The following is a 19,210-nucleotide window of genomic DNA, read 5'->3' on the forward strand; positions in this document are numbered from 1 at the left end:
TTTTGGTTCTTAAATTCCACATATGAATGAGATCATATGGTATTTGACTTTTTTGCTTAGCATTATACTCTTGCTCCATGCATGTTGCAAATGGTAAGATTTCATTCTTTTTATGGTTGAGTAATATTCCATTGAATATATATGCCACATCTTATTTAAAGATTTGTTTATTTGAGAGAGAGCAAGCGAGCCTGGGGGCAGGGGGAGGGGCAGAGAGAGGGAGACAAGCAGACTCTCCTAAGAGTGGGAAGCTGGATGCAGGGCGCAATATCAGGACAACAAAAGCATAACCTGAGCCAAAATCAAGAGTTGGATGTGCTTAACTGAATGAGCCACCCAGGCACCCCTATACCCTATCTCCGTATTTATTCATCAGTTGATGGACGCTTGGGCTGCTTCCATATTTTGGCTATTGTAAATAATGCTGCAGTAAATGTAGGGGTGCTTGTATCCCTTTAAATTAGTGCTTTTGTAATTTTTGGGTAAATCCCCAATAGCGTTATTACTGGATTGTAGGGGGAAACAGATTCTTTACCACAGAAATTCCTGTTTCTTTTGGTCACTCTCTAAATTTGATTTTGCAGTGCCTTTCACATGCCTGGGTTGCTGAGATTTCCATATCCCTCTTCAAGTCTATATTTCAGAATTAGACATAAAAAGGTAAGTTTAGAAGAGTGGGAGTTTATTCTGTGAGGGCTCAAATAATTGTGAGCATTTCTTAACGTTCAAGTCTTTAAACCATTTTGAGTTGATTTTTGTTTATTTGAGTGGTTCAGTTTCATTCTTTTGCTTGTGGATGAGCATATCATGTGATAGTTTCACAGTAGAGAGAATCCATAAGAAGCCTGGCCCCGGTCTACGGGGGTCCCTTTTATTTTAATCTCTTTTGTAAGTTTCCCAAGTTTATCTTAAGGGCTCTCACATTGTCTGAGACCACCACTGTGGATTTTAAATAAATTACATGCTGTTCTTTGTTAAACTTGCTTTTAAAAATCTTAGGAGCTTTGCATGCCTTATTTTTCTTATTATTTATCACCGATTCAAAGTTTCTTAGTCGTAATTTAGAGTTACATGCCTAGTGAAGACAAAGTACGAATTGGTAGGTGGTACTTCTGGAAAAAGAGTACAGCTTGCTTGAGCCATTTGTTTCTTCAAGGAGTTCAAGGTGGCCTAGAGTAGGATGTGGACGCTTTTGTCACTTCCTGCTTTATAAGGTTCATGATGTGGACATAGGGTTTATCTTATAAGCTCTGGGAGTCAGATGTCAGAAAAGAAATTCAGTCAAACTGATTGAATTGTTCATACTGGAAAATGTCCATTGCCCTTAGGAATATGAAACAGGAAAGTTAAACTATCTGGGTAAGAGCCCAGGTTTTGGAGTCGGGTGGTCATGGACCTGAGACCTGGCTCAGATGCTTCCTAGTTCTGTGACCATAACTGCTCTCTCCGAGCCCTCTGTTTCTCATCTGTAGGTGGAGATAGTACCCCAGTGGTGAGGAGTAAATGGAAAATATACACAGTGTTTCATATGGTGCCTGGCATGATTAAGCATTGATAAATGCTATCATTGTTATCTAATGGCAACCAAGTAGATATCGCCACAGGCTATCTTTTTTAATCTTAAAGCTCTGCGGTTTGTTTTTTTTCCCCCCAAAACATACCTTCCTACAGGAATGGCCTTGGGGCACCATATGGGTTTGTTTCCCATTGACTGAGATCATGTTGAGTTTAAGTCTGGACTATGTATTCTGGGTTCATCTGAGCCCCTGCCTCACTGACTCCAAAATAAAGCACTATCCCCTTTGTGCTTCCGTTCTGTCCTCTTGTTTCAATTGTGCTTGTCTTTTATCAGTCTCCCTTTGTGAGAGTTGTTATAAAAACATAACGAGAACACCAGTGCATGATATTTCTCATATTTTGCTGATTAATGAAGTCTAATCATTCTCAAGTCAACCCTCAATATAGCCAATACAGTAATCGTAACAATTAAAAACAATCACAAGGCCTGTCTGCAGTAAGTATTTTTAGTAGTATGGGGAATTACAGTGTCTGTTTGACAGTGAACATTGTATCAGGGAACAAATTGGTGCCTAAGGTGGTGGGCTGCTGTTTTAGGTTGTTTTTCAGCATTAGGTCAGTTCAGTCAGACTGATTTAATTTTAGATTATATTGTTTAGATATCTGGTGAGTTGAGACAACCTCCTTGCAAAGTTTAAATAGAGCTTTATCTTTGTTTATACTTTTTTCCCCTCAAAATGATAGTTTCTGTTATATTTAGGGGTACCCAATAGGATTTAGGGGTACCTTTAGGGGTACCCAAAATGTATTTATTCATTTCCATTGTGTTATAAATATCTTCATCTGTTGTAATATGAGTTGAAGTTGTGGAGGCCACTTGGGTGGTATTGTCTGGAGTGGCCTGGGGAGTGACCAGGAGAATTCTTCCTTCCTTTCAGTTTATTTCCTTCTATCATTTCCCCCAACACATTTCTTTCTGTGTCTAAAGCTTATCTTTCTCTTGATGTCATTGTATACCTGACTGGCTTTTTATTTGGCCAGAGTGATGGGGGCGAATGGTGAGGGAGGAATGGGAAGTCCTCAGGTTCTTTCTCGTCTTTTGCCTACAGAATGGGAAGTATGTGTGTGGAGTGGGGGAAGTTGATAGAGTGGGAAGGTTGGTCTTCCGATTGTGGACCCTGTATAGTCCTTGGTTCCCTTAGTCTATATCACCTTTTCCATATCTTCATCCTGAGAGTCAGAAGCCTCCCAGGACCCACTTCCGTTTTCAGGTGATTAAAGGATGGCTTATGTTATTATGTTATTTTTCACAACTGTCCTCAATGAGGACAAATACCTATGTTCAGGACTCATCGATGTCCTTAACATAAAACTTCCATAATTTTGTAGACCCTGTCTCATCTCAGAACTGTTTACTTGCATGACCATTCGTGATTACATGGCCCTCTTCACTTATAAGATCTTGGAGTTCTTCTTATCTGACAATATCTCATTTTATACGTTCCCACTTCATTTCCCACTTTCTGACTCATGGACTCTTTAACTGCTTGGTCCAAACAAATTCTGTTGGTTCATCTTATGACTGTTGGCTGCCTGCTTATCGAGACTATAAGGACAGCTGCTTCATGAAAACCTAGGTGTCCACATCCCTTTAATTTCTGCCAAAGATTCCAAACCACTGCCCAAGTCTATATTACTCTGGTTTCAGAATCAGTGAGGGACAGGAAGAAATAACTAACACTTTGAGCATCTAATATCTGTTAGACACTGTGATAAGCACTGTAAACACATCCAATTTAATTGACATAACAGCCCTATAAAATATAAATATAAATCACCTGTATGACAGAAATGGAGGCTGAGAAATATGAGGTAACATGTCTTCAAATACGGCTAGGCAAGTGGCCAAGCTAAGATTTAAGCTCAGGTTTTTGCACAACCAATGCCCTATATTGATGCAGTTTAATTAATTAATTAATTAATTTTTTGAGGCAGTAAAATTTATTAAAGTTTTTTGTTTTTGTAATCAATGTCACACATGCACATGTTTTTCACAAGATGTGTTGTTACGAGAAACCTTTTCCTTCACTCTCCAATTCCTCTTTCCCAGTGGCAAGATTTTCAGCTTTCAGCTGACTATTTTGGTATTCACTTCTGTATCTCTCGGTGCTGTAATATGTTTGTGTTGCTACTGCTTTAGTTCTCAGTTTTACGCATTATCCGCTGACTTCCCATCTTGGATGACGTGGGTTTATATTCCCTCTCTCCCCGCCCCTCAGCCCCTACTATACACGTGCAAACTTCTTTATCTTTCCATCTTCCAATATAGTTGATATAATATTGATTAAAGCCATTAGCTGAGGCAATTTAGCCCCAACTTTCATTTTCCTTTGGGAGCTGATTCCTTTTTTTTTTTTTTTTCTAACTTAATATTTGTCAACTGTGGGTTTCACCATAGGGTGATCTGTCCATTTTGTTCAGATTTAGGCTTTTCCCTTTGCCTGACTGGAGGGTAAATGCCTGGCGGTCAGCCTCCTGAAGTCTGTGAGTCTCAGTGTCCAGTGCATATGTTCATTTAACCACTCTCCTTTCAGGATGATAACCTCTATTCTCAACTTTGTCTGGAGCCCATCAGTCCAGAGGCCTCTATTTTACCCTTTCCAGAGAATAAGCTCCATTCATCTACTGGGGGCAGGAAGGGAAGTGGTTCGGCTCTGCAGAATAGGGGAGGGAAAGAATAGGGTTTTAGTAAACTTTAAAAAAAAGTTTTATTTATTAAGTACCTTTAAAAAATATAATTCATATGCTATAAAATTCACCCTCTTAAAGTACACAGATCAATGCTTTTTCATATATTCACAAAGTTGTACAACTATCACCAGTATGTAATTTTAGAATATTTCATTACCCTGAAAATAAACCCCTTAGTAGTCATACTTACCTTCCCCCCACTTCCTTGCAGCCCTTAGCAACCACTAATTTACTTTCTGTGTGTCCCTTTGTCTCCTTTTCCCCTCTCTATTCCCTCTTGTAGACATTGCATGTAAATGGAATCAAAATACGTGGTCTTTTGTGGCTGGCTTTTTTTCACTGAGCATATGTTTTCAATGTGTATTTATGTTTAACACATATCAATATTTCATTTCTTTATGTTGCCATTTATGGATATACCATGTTTTGTCTTTTTCTCAGTTGATATTTGAGTTGTTCCCACTTTTGGCTCTTACGGATAAAGATGCTATGAACAATCATGTACAGCTTTTTGTGGGGACATGTATTTTCATTTTTCTTAGGTGCATACCTAAGAGCAGGATTGTTGAGTCATATGATAACTTAAGGTTCAACTTCTGGAGGAGCTATCAAACATTTTTCCAAAGTGACTACACCATTATACATATAACTAGGGGTAAAATTGCTGGGTCATACAGTACCTTCATGTTTAACGTTTTGAGAAATTACCAAACTTTTCCAGAATGGCTGTACCATTTTTCAAGCCCACCGACAATGTATGAGGGCTCCAATTTTTCCATTTCTAACACTCGCATGCTTTTTCTGTTCTAGCCACCTAGTGCTTTATGAAATTGTGTCTCATAATGCTTTTTGATTTGCATTCTATAACGATTAATGATATTGAACAGTTTTTTTTCATGTGCATATTGGCCATATATTCTTTGGAGAAATGTCTATTCAAATCCTATGCCCATTTAAAAATTGTAGTTTATTTGTTTTTTCCTTGTTGATTTGTAAGAGTTTCTTATATATTTGGGATACTGTCTCCTTGATTTGCAAATATTTTCTCCCAAACTGTGGGTTGTCTTTCAATTTCTTTTTGTCTTTTAATTTTCTTGATGGCATTCTTTGAAGAACAAAAGTTTTTCATTTTAGAGCACCTGGGTGGCTCAGTTGGTTGAACATTTGACTCTTGGTTTCTGCTAAGGTCGTGATCTCAGGGTGGTGAAATTGAGCCCTGTATCAGACTCCATGCTGGGTGTGGAGTCGGCTTGAGATTCTTTCCCCCTCCCTCTCCCTTCCCCTCTGCCCCTTGCCCACTCGTGTGCACACTCTCTCTTTCTAATAAATAAATAAATACATAAAATCTTTAAAAAAAAGTTTTTCATTTTGATGAAATCTTACCTATTTTTTCTTTGGTTGCTTATGCTTTTGGTATATTTGAGAAACAATTCCCTAACCCAAGTCTATAAAGATATAGTCCTATGTTTTCTTCTAAGAGTTTTATAGTTTTAGCTCTTACATTTAGATCTGTGATCCATTTTGAGATAGTTTTTGTGTATGATGTAAGGTAGGAGTCCAACTTATTGTTTTTCATGTGGATATCCAAAGTTTTCGCAGAAACCTTTGTTAAAAAGGTTATTCTTTCCCCATTAAATTGTTTTGGCACTTCAGTTGAAAGTCAATTGACCATAAACATATGGGTTTATTTCTGCACTCTAAATTTGATTCCATTTACCTATACGTCTATCCTTTCACAGTACCACACTGACTTTGTTACCAGATCCCCAGCACCAGCTTCTTGTGTCTCAGTGTCACAGAAATGAATACTGAACTCAAGAGAAAGAAAGCAGGCAAGAGTTTATTCGAGATCACTTGTATACAAGGGAGCCAACAAGAAGAGGAATCTGCCTCTCCAAAGGGGAATGTGCAAGGCTTATAAAGGCACTTTCCCAAAGGGTGAGCCTCTAGGATTAGGGAAGTGTTCTTCAGTCCCACGGTCATTATCTTGTGGTTGTTACTTTTTAGTGGACACAAGACAATCACAAGATGCTTTTCTTCATGGTCAATGTTCTTTAGAGCTCCTGGAAAATAGAAATACTTGTGTAAGCGGGCTTTAAATTGTTACTTCTAATTTTGATCAAACAACCATTACTCCCTAACAGCTGTTATCTCTCATTTGTTCTCTTTCCCAGAAGGAGGTATTTGTCTCCAAGTGAACGGAAACTTTTAACTCTTGCCTCAGACCAGTAGCTTTACCAGACTTAAGTCCTTCTTGCTTTCCCTATACTGTCAAGATTTGATTACTATAACTTTGTTAAGTTTTGAAATTAACTGCTTCATAAACAGACTTCCAACCACTCTTAGTCTCCTCCATTTGCTCCCACTTCTAGAGGATTCTCCAGTGTAAACCGAGTTGCTTCTTAGTTTTTGCTAGCTTGAGGTTTAGTTTCCTCCTGTCTGCAAAGTCTGATCACCCTTCATTTCCTTCCAGCTCCAATTTTTCTGTTGCTGTTGTTTCTCGACTTTATCCTATTCTTTTGTGCCTTAAAAAGGAAAGGAAATCTTATACTATTGCTCTAGTTGGATTTCTGGAAGGGGCAGAAGTAGTTAAATCTACGTTCTTACTTAGAAGAGTCTTTTGATATCTTCTGTAGATGATCTAGACGTGTGGCCTGCACTTCAGCACCCCACAGTCTTTTTAACTCCTGTAATCTGGGTTTTATATTCTCTCTTTTGCTAAAACTGCATTCTTTAAGGTCACCAATGACAGTTTCATAGCCAAATCTGATGGTCTTCCTCTTGTCCTCATTTCCTTCCTCTACTCTGTTGTATTTGAAACTACTGACCAGAAGTCTTTCTTATCTCTTTCCTAAGCCTTCATGTTTCACCTTCTTTATCTTGTCACCTCATGACTTCTCTTTTCCCTCTGCCTTTAATTGTGAGTGTTGTTGTGGTTTAGTTCCTGGGTTCTCTTGGTTTTTATTTATTTATTCTTAATTTTTAAAAAAATTCTAAAATTTACCATCTTAACCGTTTTTAAATGGATGGCTCAAGGGGCTCCTGGGTGGCACAGCGGTTAGGCGTCTGCCTTCGGCTCAGGGCGTGATCCCGGCGTTATGGGATCGAGCCCCACATCAGGCTCCTCTGCTATGAGCCTGCTTCTTCCTCTCCCACTCCCCCTGCTCGTGTTCCCTCTCTCGCTGGCTGTCTCTATCTCTGTCAAATAAATAAATAAAATCTTAAAAAAAAAATGTATGGCTCAGTAGTGTTGAGTTTATTCACATTGCTGTGCAACCAATCTCCAGAACTTTCTCTCTTATAAAACTGAAACTCTGTACCCCATTGTCTCTCCCCCTCAGCTCTTGGTAACCACAATTCTACTTGAGATTGACTACTCAAGATAACTCATATAAGTGGAATCATGTAGTATTTGTCTTTTTGTGACTGGCTTATGTCACTTAGCATTATGTCCTTAAGGTTCATCCATGTTGTACCATGTGTCAGAATTTCATTCTTTTTTATGACTGAATAATATTCCATTGTATGGGTGTACCAAATTTTGCTTATCCACTCATCCAGACCCTTGGATTGTATCAACCTTTTGGCTACTGTGAATCATGATGCTATGAACATGGATATACAAGTATCTCTTTGAGACCCTTCTTTCAATTCTTTGGTTATATATATATATATATATATAATTATATGGTGATTCTGTTGTCACTTTTTGAGGAACTGCTATAGTGCTTTCCATGGCTGCTGTACCAGTTTGCATCTTCCCCAACAATGTACAAGGGTTTCAGTCCTTTTTTCCTCTTTATTTTTTTTATTTTGCCAGCTAATGGTCACTGAATTACCTTAAAATTTCTATTCCCAGCTATAATCTATTCCCCAAACTCCAGTCCCACATTCATAATTGTATGCTATTTAAAGTTACTTGATAGGGGATTGGGGAGATAGGGTAATTGGGGGATGGGCATTAAGGAGGGTACATGATGTAAAGAGCACTGGGTGTTCTATGTAACAGATGAATCGCTGAACTCTACCTCTGAAACTAATAATACACTATATGTTAATTGATTGAATGTAAATACAATTAAATTTAAAAAAGAAATACATAGAAAAGAAATATATGACACAACACATCACCATAGCTGAAAATAAAAAAAAAATGCATCAATCAAAAAAATTTTTAAAAAAAGTCTCTTGATAGTACTGCAGTCAACTCAAATTCCCTGTCTCTAAAATTCCTCTTTTATTCCAAAACTTATTCCTTCTTTGGAAATAATGGACATGCCACTATTTCCATCCATGGGAGCTTGATCGTTTAATCTTTTTCTTATATATGACTTCGTCTTCTTTTTTTGGAGTAATATTCAGTGAGCCTCCAACTCCTTGTTGATTCTCATTTCGACATTCCTTTTTCTATTCATAACTGCCTTGAACCACTTAGTTCAAGCTTTTGTCATTTTTCTTCCCTCTAACTGGTTGTCTCGCCTAGACTAAATCCTATTAAGGTATCGCTTTCACAGGCTATAGCCCCAATACAAAAATGATAAATGCTTCCTCTTCAAATATAATTTTTTTAACTCCTGGCATTTAAATTTCCAAATAATCAGTCTTTATCCTTTCAAATTTTATATTTGTCTTCTGGAAACTTATCTTCTCTTGGCTTTTCTTTTCCTACCTCTCTGAACTTTTTTCTTTCTTATTTTCCTTTTTTGGACTTACTTTAAATTGCTTCTTAAATTTGGTCAGGATTCTGTTCTTGGCAGTCTTCTCAGACAACATATTCTCCATGAGTGAAGCTATACTCACGTAAATTCAATTATTTGACAATTCCTCAACCTCTGTATCCAGCTTAGGTATCATTTCTATGTTAAAACCCACGTATCTAAGTGTTTATTGGACATCTTCACTTGGCCATTCACATGTGATCTGTATAAAATCCAAATTTTAGGAATTTTCTCCAGTATTTATGTGTGGTCTAGTTTAGTGTATGATACCTATCATTTACCCAGTGCCTCAAGTCAGAAACTTGGAAGTTGTTGTGACACCTTTTTTCCTGCCCCCACATCCAAGTAGAGATATCCTATGGATTTTGCCCCTTGACATCTCTTTTTTCATGGCATCCTTAATGCTATTGACTTAATCCGGGACATCATCTCCTGGCTACACTATTTCAAGTCCTAAGTGGTGTATGCCTTCAGTCCCGAAGTCCTCCTCCAAGATACTGCTTTTCCAAAATACCAATGTGGTTATGCTATTGACTTGCATAAAGCCCTTCCAATTGCTCTCTTTCACCTGCAGCGTAAGGTGATAAAGTATAAACTCCACTGGATGCCATTCAAAGTTTAGCAGGATTTGACCCTGCTTTCCTCCTCAGCCTTCTCTCTCACTGTGCACTCTTGCCCCAAACCCATACTCTAGCATTGTTGAACAACAGTTCTTTGTATATTTTCTTATATTCTACCCAGAATTACCTCCTTTATGTCTCCCTTTCCATTTTGATTAATAAACACAAACCCTTTTGGGAAGCTTTTAAACTTTTATTTATTTAATTTCTTAAAAGATTTATTTGAGAAAAAGGCAGTGAGAGAGAGCACAAGTTGGGGGGGGCAGGGAAAGGGAGAAGCAGGCTCCCCACTGAAGAGAGAGCCTGACATGGGGCTCGATCCCAGGACCCCGGGATGCTGGGACCATGACCTGAGCTGGAAGGCAGACACTTACCAACTGAGCCACCCAGGTGCCCCTTAGAATTTTGTTTTTAAATCAGTGTATAGTAAAATCAATTTATTGAGCAGTTCTGTGAATTTTGATATGGGTAGATCAGTGTAACCACCACCATAATCAGGATATATAATTTTGCCCTTCAAACTCCCTCTTGCTATCCCTTTGGAGTCACACACCCTCCCCCACCCATAAACCCTGACAACTACTGATCAGTTCTCCATCACTATGGTTTTATCTTTTTGAGAATGTCCTGTAAATGTACATGACCTTTTAAGCCTGACTTCTTTCACTTGGCATAATGCCTTTGAGATTCATTTAGGTTGCGTATATTCATAGCTGGTTCCTTTTTGTTGCTAAGTAGTATCCCATTTTGTGAATGTCCCACAGTTTGTGTATCCATTCACCCACTGAAGGACATTTGGGGTGTTTCCAGTATTTGACCTTATGAACCTGTGTACAGGTTTTTGTTTGAATATAGGTTCATTTCTCTAGAGTAAATACTGAGAACAAATTCACTTTTAAACATTCAGCTCAGGCGATGCTCCTAGAAGCCTCTCCTGACTCTCATGCTTCTAATGTCTTCTGTAGATAAGTTGATATATTTTGTTTCACTTATTTATTGTATGCTTCTTGCAGCTTGTCTGTGGTTTCCTTGAGGGGAGGCACTGTATCTCATTCATCTTTGCATCGCCAGGACTCAGTTTCAATGCCTAACACAAAGTGACCACTTAACAAAGTTTTGTTGAATTACACATCATCCCAAGCCCTATTCTAGCTGAAATTATCTATGTGTGGTCTCTCAAGCCTACTTATGTTTCCTTGTTTGAAATACTTAAGAGGCTGTAGAATGTAATAGTTGAGAGCATGGGGTTTGGAGCCAAGACTGCCTGAATTTAAATCCTGCCTCTTTAATTGCATGAACCTTTTTGGCAAGTTACCTAAATTCTTTGTCCCTCAGTTTCTCTTTATATAAAATGGAAATAATAGTACTGCCTTGCAAGTGTTGTTGTGATGATCAATCACGTTTTAACCAAAAAATGTTCTTAGAATAGAGATTGGCAAATACTAAGCACTCAGTAACATTAGTTATTGTTATTATCATTACTTCAATGTATGAATTTATTTAATTTTTTTAATAGAAAGAAGTGGCATTAGAACAGTGTTGGACAACCTTAAAATCCTATATCCTAAACCTCAATCAATGTATTTAAACTTCACCTTCCTGGAGGCACCTGCCTGGCTCAGTCCATAGAGCATGTGACTCTTGATCTTGGGGATGTAAGTTTGAGCTCCAAGTTGGATGTAGAGATTTCCTAGAAATAAAATCTTAAAAAAAATGCTTCACCTTCCTATTAGTTCATCAGAGGTGATTTTTAGAGGAAATTCATGCCAAATAATATTTCCAAAATTAGGTCAAATAATAATTATGTCCCTCAAGATTCCAGAAACAATGCCCTGTTAACATGAAATCATCCATTTGGTTTTGAAAATTTTTCATCTTGTTTTCTGTACAGAGAAGCAGTGACCCCCAGGTTTTGTTTAGTTTTGCAGTCAAACAAGCACATTTGATCAAGAGTCTTCCATCCTTTAGGATATTGGTAATAGTTTCCCGTGACATGGTGAATTTTATCACTTACTAAAGTTTGAGTAGTAAGTACTTCAATTGATCTATGCATTCCAAATTGTTGGGTTTGATCTAGTTATAAGTGGAGAGGAAAAAATTCAGTAACCATCAATAGCATCAAAGGAATGACTGATATATAGGCATTTAGTTTCCTTTTCCTTCCCACGTAGTGAGGAAGATTCTAGGGTTAGTGTCTCAACTGTATCTATATGTGGCTAAATTAAAGCCTTACATTTTGTTTACAGTACAATTGCCTGAACATCACCACATAGCGGCATTACAGGACTGGGAAGCAGTGCCTTCTATGAAAACCATCACACACATATACAATCATAACACATCAGAGCGGAAAACACTTATTAACATGAAACACCATGGCTTAAGGATTCAGTAATGCTGATCTTTCTAATTTTCCTCCTTTTGGGAAGAAAGCACAAAACCTTTGAACTCATAGTCACCTAAAGGCTGAGGTTAGCTTGCCAATAGCAGGTTTGAGAGATGAGAGCCTATATCAGGGGACTGATGTTTTCTTTTACACATAACACTCCATTATGTATTGTTCTCCACCACCCACACCCAAACGTCTATTCGACCTATGAAGCAGACTGCACCAGAAACACAGATAACCCCAGGCTTCAGGTCTGTAATCTGATCGTGGCCATCGGCAGCTAGAAATGAGTTTTTTTCTAATCAGCTTTCCATCAGTCCCCAGTCACTCATATAAAGGAGCCTGGGGAGAGGATGATTCTCATTGCTCTTTCTTCAGCACCAGGGTTCTGGACAGAGCCTGGAGCGGGCTGCTCTCCCTACACCCCTTCCTGTCCGTCTCCACCAGCACCGCTACTCCCCCTTTACTGCCCCCCTGCTGCAGAGGAAGAAAATTACATCGGGATCCATGCAGCCGGCAATGATGATGTTTTCCAGTAAATACTGGGCAAGGAGAGGGCTTTCTCTGGATTCAGCGGTGCCTGAAGATCCTCAGCTCCTTGGCAGCTTAACAGTGAGTACTGAGTAGCTGGCACTCTAGAGGAGTGCTTTCTAGGATAGCGAGCGTCTTATCCGTGCTGTGTGGACACCTGATGTAGAGTAAACACACACACCTCAACTCGTTCCTCTAGCATCTGTATACTCTGCCTCCCTCCTGTCTGCCTCAGTCTTCCTTCTCTCTCCATAAAGTGGGTGCCCTTATCACTGTGTTCTAAACTTCCTTTCCTCAAAGTTTATAAGTAGAAAGTAAAGGGGTTCCTAAACACCAGGAGCAAGAGGTTGTATGAACCAATGTCTTATATCTACAACCAAAAAAAGTGTGTAGAATTTTGAAAGGCCACTTATTAGGAGTTGGAACAGGGAGAAGAAATTAAATAGATTTCTATGGTTCCTGCAAGATTATTGTGTCCCCATCTACAAAGCCTGTTCTTTAAACACACAAGTAATGCTTTTATTCTTGCCTATAGGTGCTGATTACTGGGATAAAAGAAAGATCGGTTCCTTTCAAAAGTTTTCCTGCTTTCCTCATTACTCCATCTTTCATTTTAATTGACGGAGTAATGAAAACAATATACCACTTGTTTCAGTATTTAAGGCAGTTTTTGTATTTAAATATTACCAGGGAAAAAAGTTAACATTTTGCAGGATTTTAGATCCTATTTTGAGGTAATAGTGATGGGATTTAATAAAAAAGACAGTGAATCAAAAAAAGTATTCAGATTCCTAGTCATTAAAAATATTGCATGCTGTTTCATTTCTGTAACAGAGTTTATCAAACCAATTACAATTCAGTCTGTATCATAGAAAATTCTGTTTTAATATCACAGCTCCAAACACGTGCCAGAAGGTTTAGATTGTACTGGTGTATTATTACTGCTAAAAATGTTGAAAAGTAATCAGGGCAAATTTTGTAGAACTGTTTAAATCAATTTGCAGAAACGAGACCAAAAATATAAATAGATTTTTAAACATCCAAACAGCATGAATATTTGGATGAGATATTACATTGAAGAATTTTGAAGTCATAATGAACTGCTAGAAGGAAAACAAAGAACTCAGAGTTATGGTTAATGTATGACCCTTTCATATAAAAAATTCTACTTAAAAATACAAGAGCTGTGTGTTATGTGGTGGGAAGAAGGCAGATGTTGAGAGTACAGAGACATTTGCGCTTTTAATGACTAAACATACTGTCAAATGCCAATGTCTGCATACACTTTCCTCCTTCGAGTCATAACTAATAAAATATTCATTTCCATGATATAAAAATCTAGTGAGTGAGGCCATGGGAAAATGTGACACACATGAAAATAAAGCCAGTGGGGAAGTCAGAGGAAGACAGTGGCAAGTCCCTATTCACTAGGTTCCGTATCACATGTATTTTTCTCAGTTTCGTGAGGAAGTGATAGACTGGTCTGATTGCACTGTACTACTATTAGCCAGGGAGAAACTTCTCTGTTCACCCATGTCTTCATTTGCATAAAAAGAACACAAAAAAGTACACCCTAACTTCACTTTGTCTTTTAACTGAAAGTTTCCAGCTTTTTTATTCGGTATTTCTGATAGTGTGATCCAGGTTTCTGAAATCTGCTATTTTTGTCTTTAACCAATAGGACTAATAGTCATCACTTAGTTCTGTATTATAGTAACTTGAGTGGCTAATGCAGTGTTAATGTTTTTCAGTGTCTCAGATTTTACTCTAGCTGCTTAGCTAGTTTTCTCTCTTTCTCTTCCTTTCTTTCCTTTTCCTTTCCTTTCCTTTTCCTTTCCTTTCTTTCCTTTTCCTTTCCTTTTCCTCTCCTCTCCTCTCCTCCCCTCCCCTCCCCTCCCCTTCCCTCCCCTTCCCTTTTCCTTCCTTCCTTCCTTCCTTCCTTCCTTCCTTCCTTCCTTCCTCCCTCCCTCCCTTCCTTTCTCCCCTTTTCCCTTCCTCCCTTCCTTCCTTCTCCTTTTTCTTTTATTCGTGGCTGGATTTCAACAGCCACTTTTCAGGAATCATCTGGTGACACAGATGACCTTAATTGAATACGCTCCTCTGCGTTGAACTTCTGTAAATAGATTCACACGGACAATTTGCATCTAATTGCAGAAAGTAAGGTTGTCAATTTTCGTGTGTGTCCTGACATATTTCAGAATGAAATGAATATTTTGTTTTAAAGATGTAATTGAAAGTAAAATTGTTGTGAAAAATATGTTTGGTCTTATTTTTGTTATGTTTAGTAATTAATATAGTTTCCATATTATGCAACTAGGCTAAGAGACCAAATTTCATGCTGTAAAATAAATCTAGAAAGTAAAGCAGGAATTAGTCATATATGAGACTTGATAATTTATGACGGTCAGATTTTTGTTACTATTAAATAAAATGAAGCAAATCTGATCCCCCCTTTAATTTCAACTACTGGGTATCTTAGAGCACTGGAAACTAGTGTCCCAGAGCAAATTAGATGGGTATTTAGGATTGGAAGTTATGAGCGATGTGGCAACTTGTCTTTGAGTTTATGTGATTGCTGTAGCTTCTAGCATATGAATGGAATATCTGACCAAAAATCTAGTTACGAGAACTCTGGGGTCCTAACCAATGTTTGTATGTGTGTGTGTTTCTACCTTCTTGAAGTTAAGTAAAGCTAACTCTGGCAAAAAGGAGGATAAAAAAAGCAACAAGGGAAACAGCAAAAGTGAAACCAGTCCCGAAGGTGGCAAGACGGCTGTTGTATTCTCACTGAAAAACGAAGTTGGAGGATTGGTGAAAGTGCTGAACCTCTTCCAGGTGAATGTCAACATCATGACCTAACCTTGAAAGTGACCGGGTGCCCAATTACAAACCTGTCCTCTGCTGTGAGAGCTTACTGAGTCCATTTCTGGGTAATATGTTCCAAGATTCGAAGAAGCCAGATTTCATGAAGCTTTATAAGGGAAGTTTGTCTGCCAAGCAATGAAATAAGCAGATTTGTGTCAACTATGTTTTATTAATTCCAAGTGAACCTACTAGTAATTCCGCAGACTATCACCAGATAAGAAAGTCAGTAATTAGGGGCGCCTGGGTGGCACAGTGGTTAAGCGTCTGCCTTCAGCTCAGGGCGTGATCCCGGCGTTATGGAATCAAGCCCCACGTCAGGCTCTTCCACTATGAGCCTGCTTCTTCCTCTCCCACTCCCCCTGCTTGTGTTCCCTCTCTCGCTGGCTGTCTCTATCTCTGTCGAATAAATAAATAAAATCTTTAAAAAAAAAAAAAAAGAAAGTCAGTAATTAAAAAATGTGAGCCTCACCCCCTTTTGTTTGGCAAAAGGAGCCAAAGAGGGTATCTTTAAATATCAAGAGACTTCAGCCTCATCTGATTTGTTAACATCTGAATTGTGCACATGTCCTGGGAGCACATGTATTGCATCAAATGAGATGCATGAGTAGAGGCATTTGGTATTCCCTGGAGCCTCATTGTTGCATGAACTTAACATGTCTGTTGGGGAGATGAGTCACTCTTCTCCTATAGAAGCCAGGGCTAGTTCTCTATTTTACAGAAATGTAGCAGCCTTTTTCCCAGGTCCTTTTTTGGTGGCTTGACCCTCAAGAAAGAGCCTGGTTGAGGGTGAGGTTAGGGAACCCCAGAAAAACTATTGCCCTCTGGCCGGGGAGGACCTGATGGTTACCTTACCTTTCAGCAAGCGTTGTCCCTTACAAATGCGTTTTGTTTGGGGTGCTGGCTGCTGATTTGACCTGTAAGATAGGGAGCCTAGCTCTGCGGGGTGCCTGGGGCTGCTGGTGCAGCGGAAAGATGATTGGAATTGCAATCAGAGGATTCAGACCTGTGCTCTCCTACCTTGGTTAATCACTAGCTGCTTCCTCACTTCCATTTCTTCACTTGTAAAATAGCGATCATAATTCCTATTTAATAAGGTAGTTGTGATGTAGAAATATGAATGAAAGTGCCTTGTAAAGGGTACAGATATGAGGCCTCTATTGTGAGGTCTCTTTGATGACCAGAGACCGGGAATTAGCAGCCTGATTTGGCAAATATTTCCCTGTTCTCTCTTGACCTGGAAGAAAGGATCAGGCCCCATAAACAGTGGTAATGGAAATCTGAGGAAATATTTTACACATAATTATATCATCCAGTGCTGTCTCCCCTCGGCGCCCCAAGGCAGGCCAGAATACCTGGAGACGGAGTTAGCAGCCCAGAGTTTTCACTTGGCCGTCAGCTAGTCATGCGGTCTTAGCTAAACCACTTAACCCATCTGGACCTCAGTTCCCTTGTCTAAAAATATCCACTCGGCTTCAACCAACGGGCATTAAAAGTGCAAAATGACACAATGTGTGTGAAGACTCTTGACCTTCCTATTAGTCCTACCTTTATTATCAGCCAGTTTAGAAAATACAGTGTGACTGTAAAGGTTAATAAAAACAGAAATAGGGCATCTAGTTTCCTGGTCACAGGACTAGCTTCTTTGTACAGAGGGGGTGCTGTTTGATTCGATGTTAACTTGGCCCTGGAAACCACCTCTCCTGCTCCTGTGCTGAAAATTCTGAGACCATCCAGGATTGTATTAGGAATGGGAATGGATAATCACAGCATATCAGCCGGTGTGATGGGGAGGTGTGGGCTTATTCAGGGGTAGGTTAGGGTGGAGATGAGAATTTAGTCTTCAGTTAACTCAGGGGAAAGTAAGACGCCTCACTGGGCAAGTTTAAACCTGATGTTTAAATATTGAATTGCTGCCCACCCCACCCTGCCCCTTGAACACCTTATTGTAAGGAGACTTTTACCCTGGAAATCCATTGTGGGAGGTTGGTTACGACAATGCATCCTTGCATGAAGCTGGTCTGGACGTCACTGAAACAGAACAGTTAATGAATGGTCCCACTGAGGTGTCTTTTTTGGTTGTTGTTTTGTTGTTTTGTTTTTTGTTTTTGTTTTTGCCTGTAGAAGTAATTTCTTGGCTGCTTTTCTTCCTTTTATTTGGCTTGTGTCTCCCAGCTGTCAGTCCTTTGCAGACCACCTGCCCAATGTCTGCCTCATTTGCCTGTCATTTGTACTATTTACGTATTTTTTCAAAGGTTATTTTTAAACTTTAATTTAATGTATAGTGGAAACCTTATACCACTATTCAATCAGGGGGTTGAGTTTTAGCTTTGTTTTTTGGAAACATATGAAAATAAATATATAAATTTGGGGATGATACGATGATGTGATAAGCTAATTTCCACCCCCCCAAGTAGCTATGCACACCCCCAGTGTGATGTGAACCGTGCAGGAAAATGATGCTATTCATAATTATAATACATTTTATATGCTTTTGTATACCCTCTTTTTTTTAAAGTGTTTCCTATAATTCATCATGTTTTTTTTTTAAAGATTTTATTTATTTATTTGACAGAGAGAGAGAGACAGCGAGAGAGGGAACACAAGCAGCGGGAGTAGGAGAGGAAGAAGCAGGCTCCCAGTAGAGGAGGGAGCCCAATGTGGGGCTCGATCCCAGGACCCTGGGATCATGACCTGAGCCGAAGGCAGATGCTTAATGACTGAATCACCCAGGCACCCTGACCCTCTTCTTTTTAAAAAATGAGACAGGAAAACCTACATACAGTCTATATTCCAATTAACAGAGGCACTGGTTGGAAACATTTCAATGGTTTAGTTAACCGAAGAGCAAGGGATTGTCTTTTTCTCCTTTGTGGGCACTTAGCACCTGTTAAAAGTCGAACAAGAACAGCCCTTGGTGTCCCTTTTATTGTGCCATGAAGGTAATTTAGAGATGTTGCTTTTATTTCCACAGGAAAAACATGTCAACGTGGTTCACATTGAGTCTAGGAAATCCCGGCGAAGAAGTTCAGAGGTTGAAATCTTCGTGGACTGCGAGTGTGGCAAAACTGAATTCAATGAGCTCATTCAGTTGCTGAAATTTCAAACTACAATTGTGACGCTGAATCCACCGGAGAACATTTGGACGGAGGAAGAAGGCAAGGCCAGCTTTTCCTTGTCGGGTGATTTAGCAATCTGACAAATGTTGCAAAAAAGAAAAATACAATCTGTGAGCTAATATTTTTGAACCCGCACTGTGTTTTCAACAGAGCTAGAGGATGTGCCCTGGTTCCCCCGGAAGATCTCTGAGTTAGACAAATGCTCTCACAGAGTTCTCATGTATGGTTCTGAGCTTGATGCCGACCACCCAGTAAGTGTCCAGTCAAATCCATTCCATACATGCTGGTCCAGCTCCACGCATGTGCCAGGCAGCCTACCATGTTGTGTGCTTTATTGTAGAGCAATTTGTTAGTTATTCCGCATCACTGAGAGCAGGCTTTCCAATGATAAAGCTTCCCTGTATATATGTGTTGGCTGGAAGCAGATTAGAAGGATGGCATTTCCACGTAACATTTGTTCTTAAAAGGGTTGGATAGAGGAAGAGATTCTAAACCTTGGAGAATATTTCTGTAGCATTAGACAGCGTGAAATATGCTTGCAGATGGTGACCCTTGGAAAAACGATGAACTGAAATTGATCACCCCTTTGAGAAAGGAGGGAGGACCAGGCATTATGGGGCTCGGTGAGAGAATAAAATTCTCCTTGCTATTTTCCTTGACTGGAGGTAGTTAGGAGTAGAGTAATGCGGGGGACTTCAGTCT

The 19,210-nt window shown here is 39.2% G+C and overlaps 1 protein-coding gene across 1 annotated transcript in view; it reads left to right on the plus strand.

The window, feature by feature from the left end:
* The first annotated feature begins 206 nt into the window (after nucleotides 1-206).
* Nucleotides 207-19,210, plus strand: part of TPH2 (tryptophan hydroxylase 2) — a 105,177-nt gene continuing 86,173 nt past the window's right edge. Inside the window, exons 1-5 of the mRNA XM_019795719.2 lie at nucleotides 207-660; nucleotides 12,375-12,608; nucleotides 15,210-15,362; nucleotides 18,364-18,547; nucleotides 18,659-18,759. Of these exons, the coding sequence (XP_019651278.2) occupies nucleotides 595-660; nucleotides 12,375-12,608; nucleotides 15,210-15,362; nucleotides 18,364-18,547; nucleotides 18,659-18,759 (738 nt within the window). The 5' untranslated portion in view covers nucleotides 207-594. The remainder of the gene's footprint in view (nucleotides 661-12,374; nucleotides 12,609-15,209; nucleotides 15,363-18,363; nucleotides 18,548-18,658; nucleotides 18,760-19,210) is intronic.

Source organism: Ailuropoda melanoleuca, chromosome 15, assembly GCF_002007445.2.
Source record: "Ailuropoda melanoleuca isolate Jingjing chromosome 15, ASM200744v2, whole genome shotgun sequence".
Classification (NCBI taxonomy): Eukaryota; Metazoa; Chordata; class Mammalia; order Carnivora; family Ursidae; genus Ailuropoda; species Ailuropoda melanoleuca.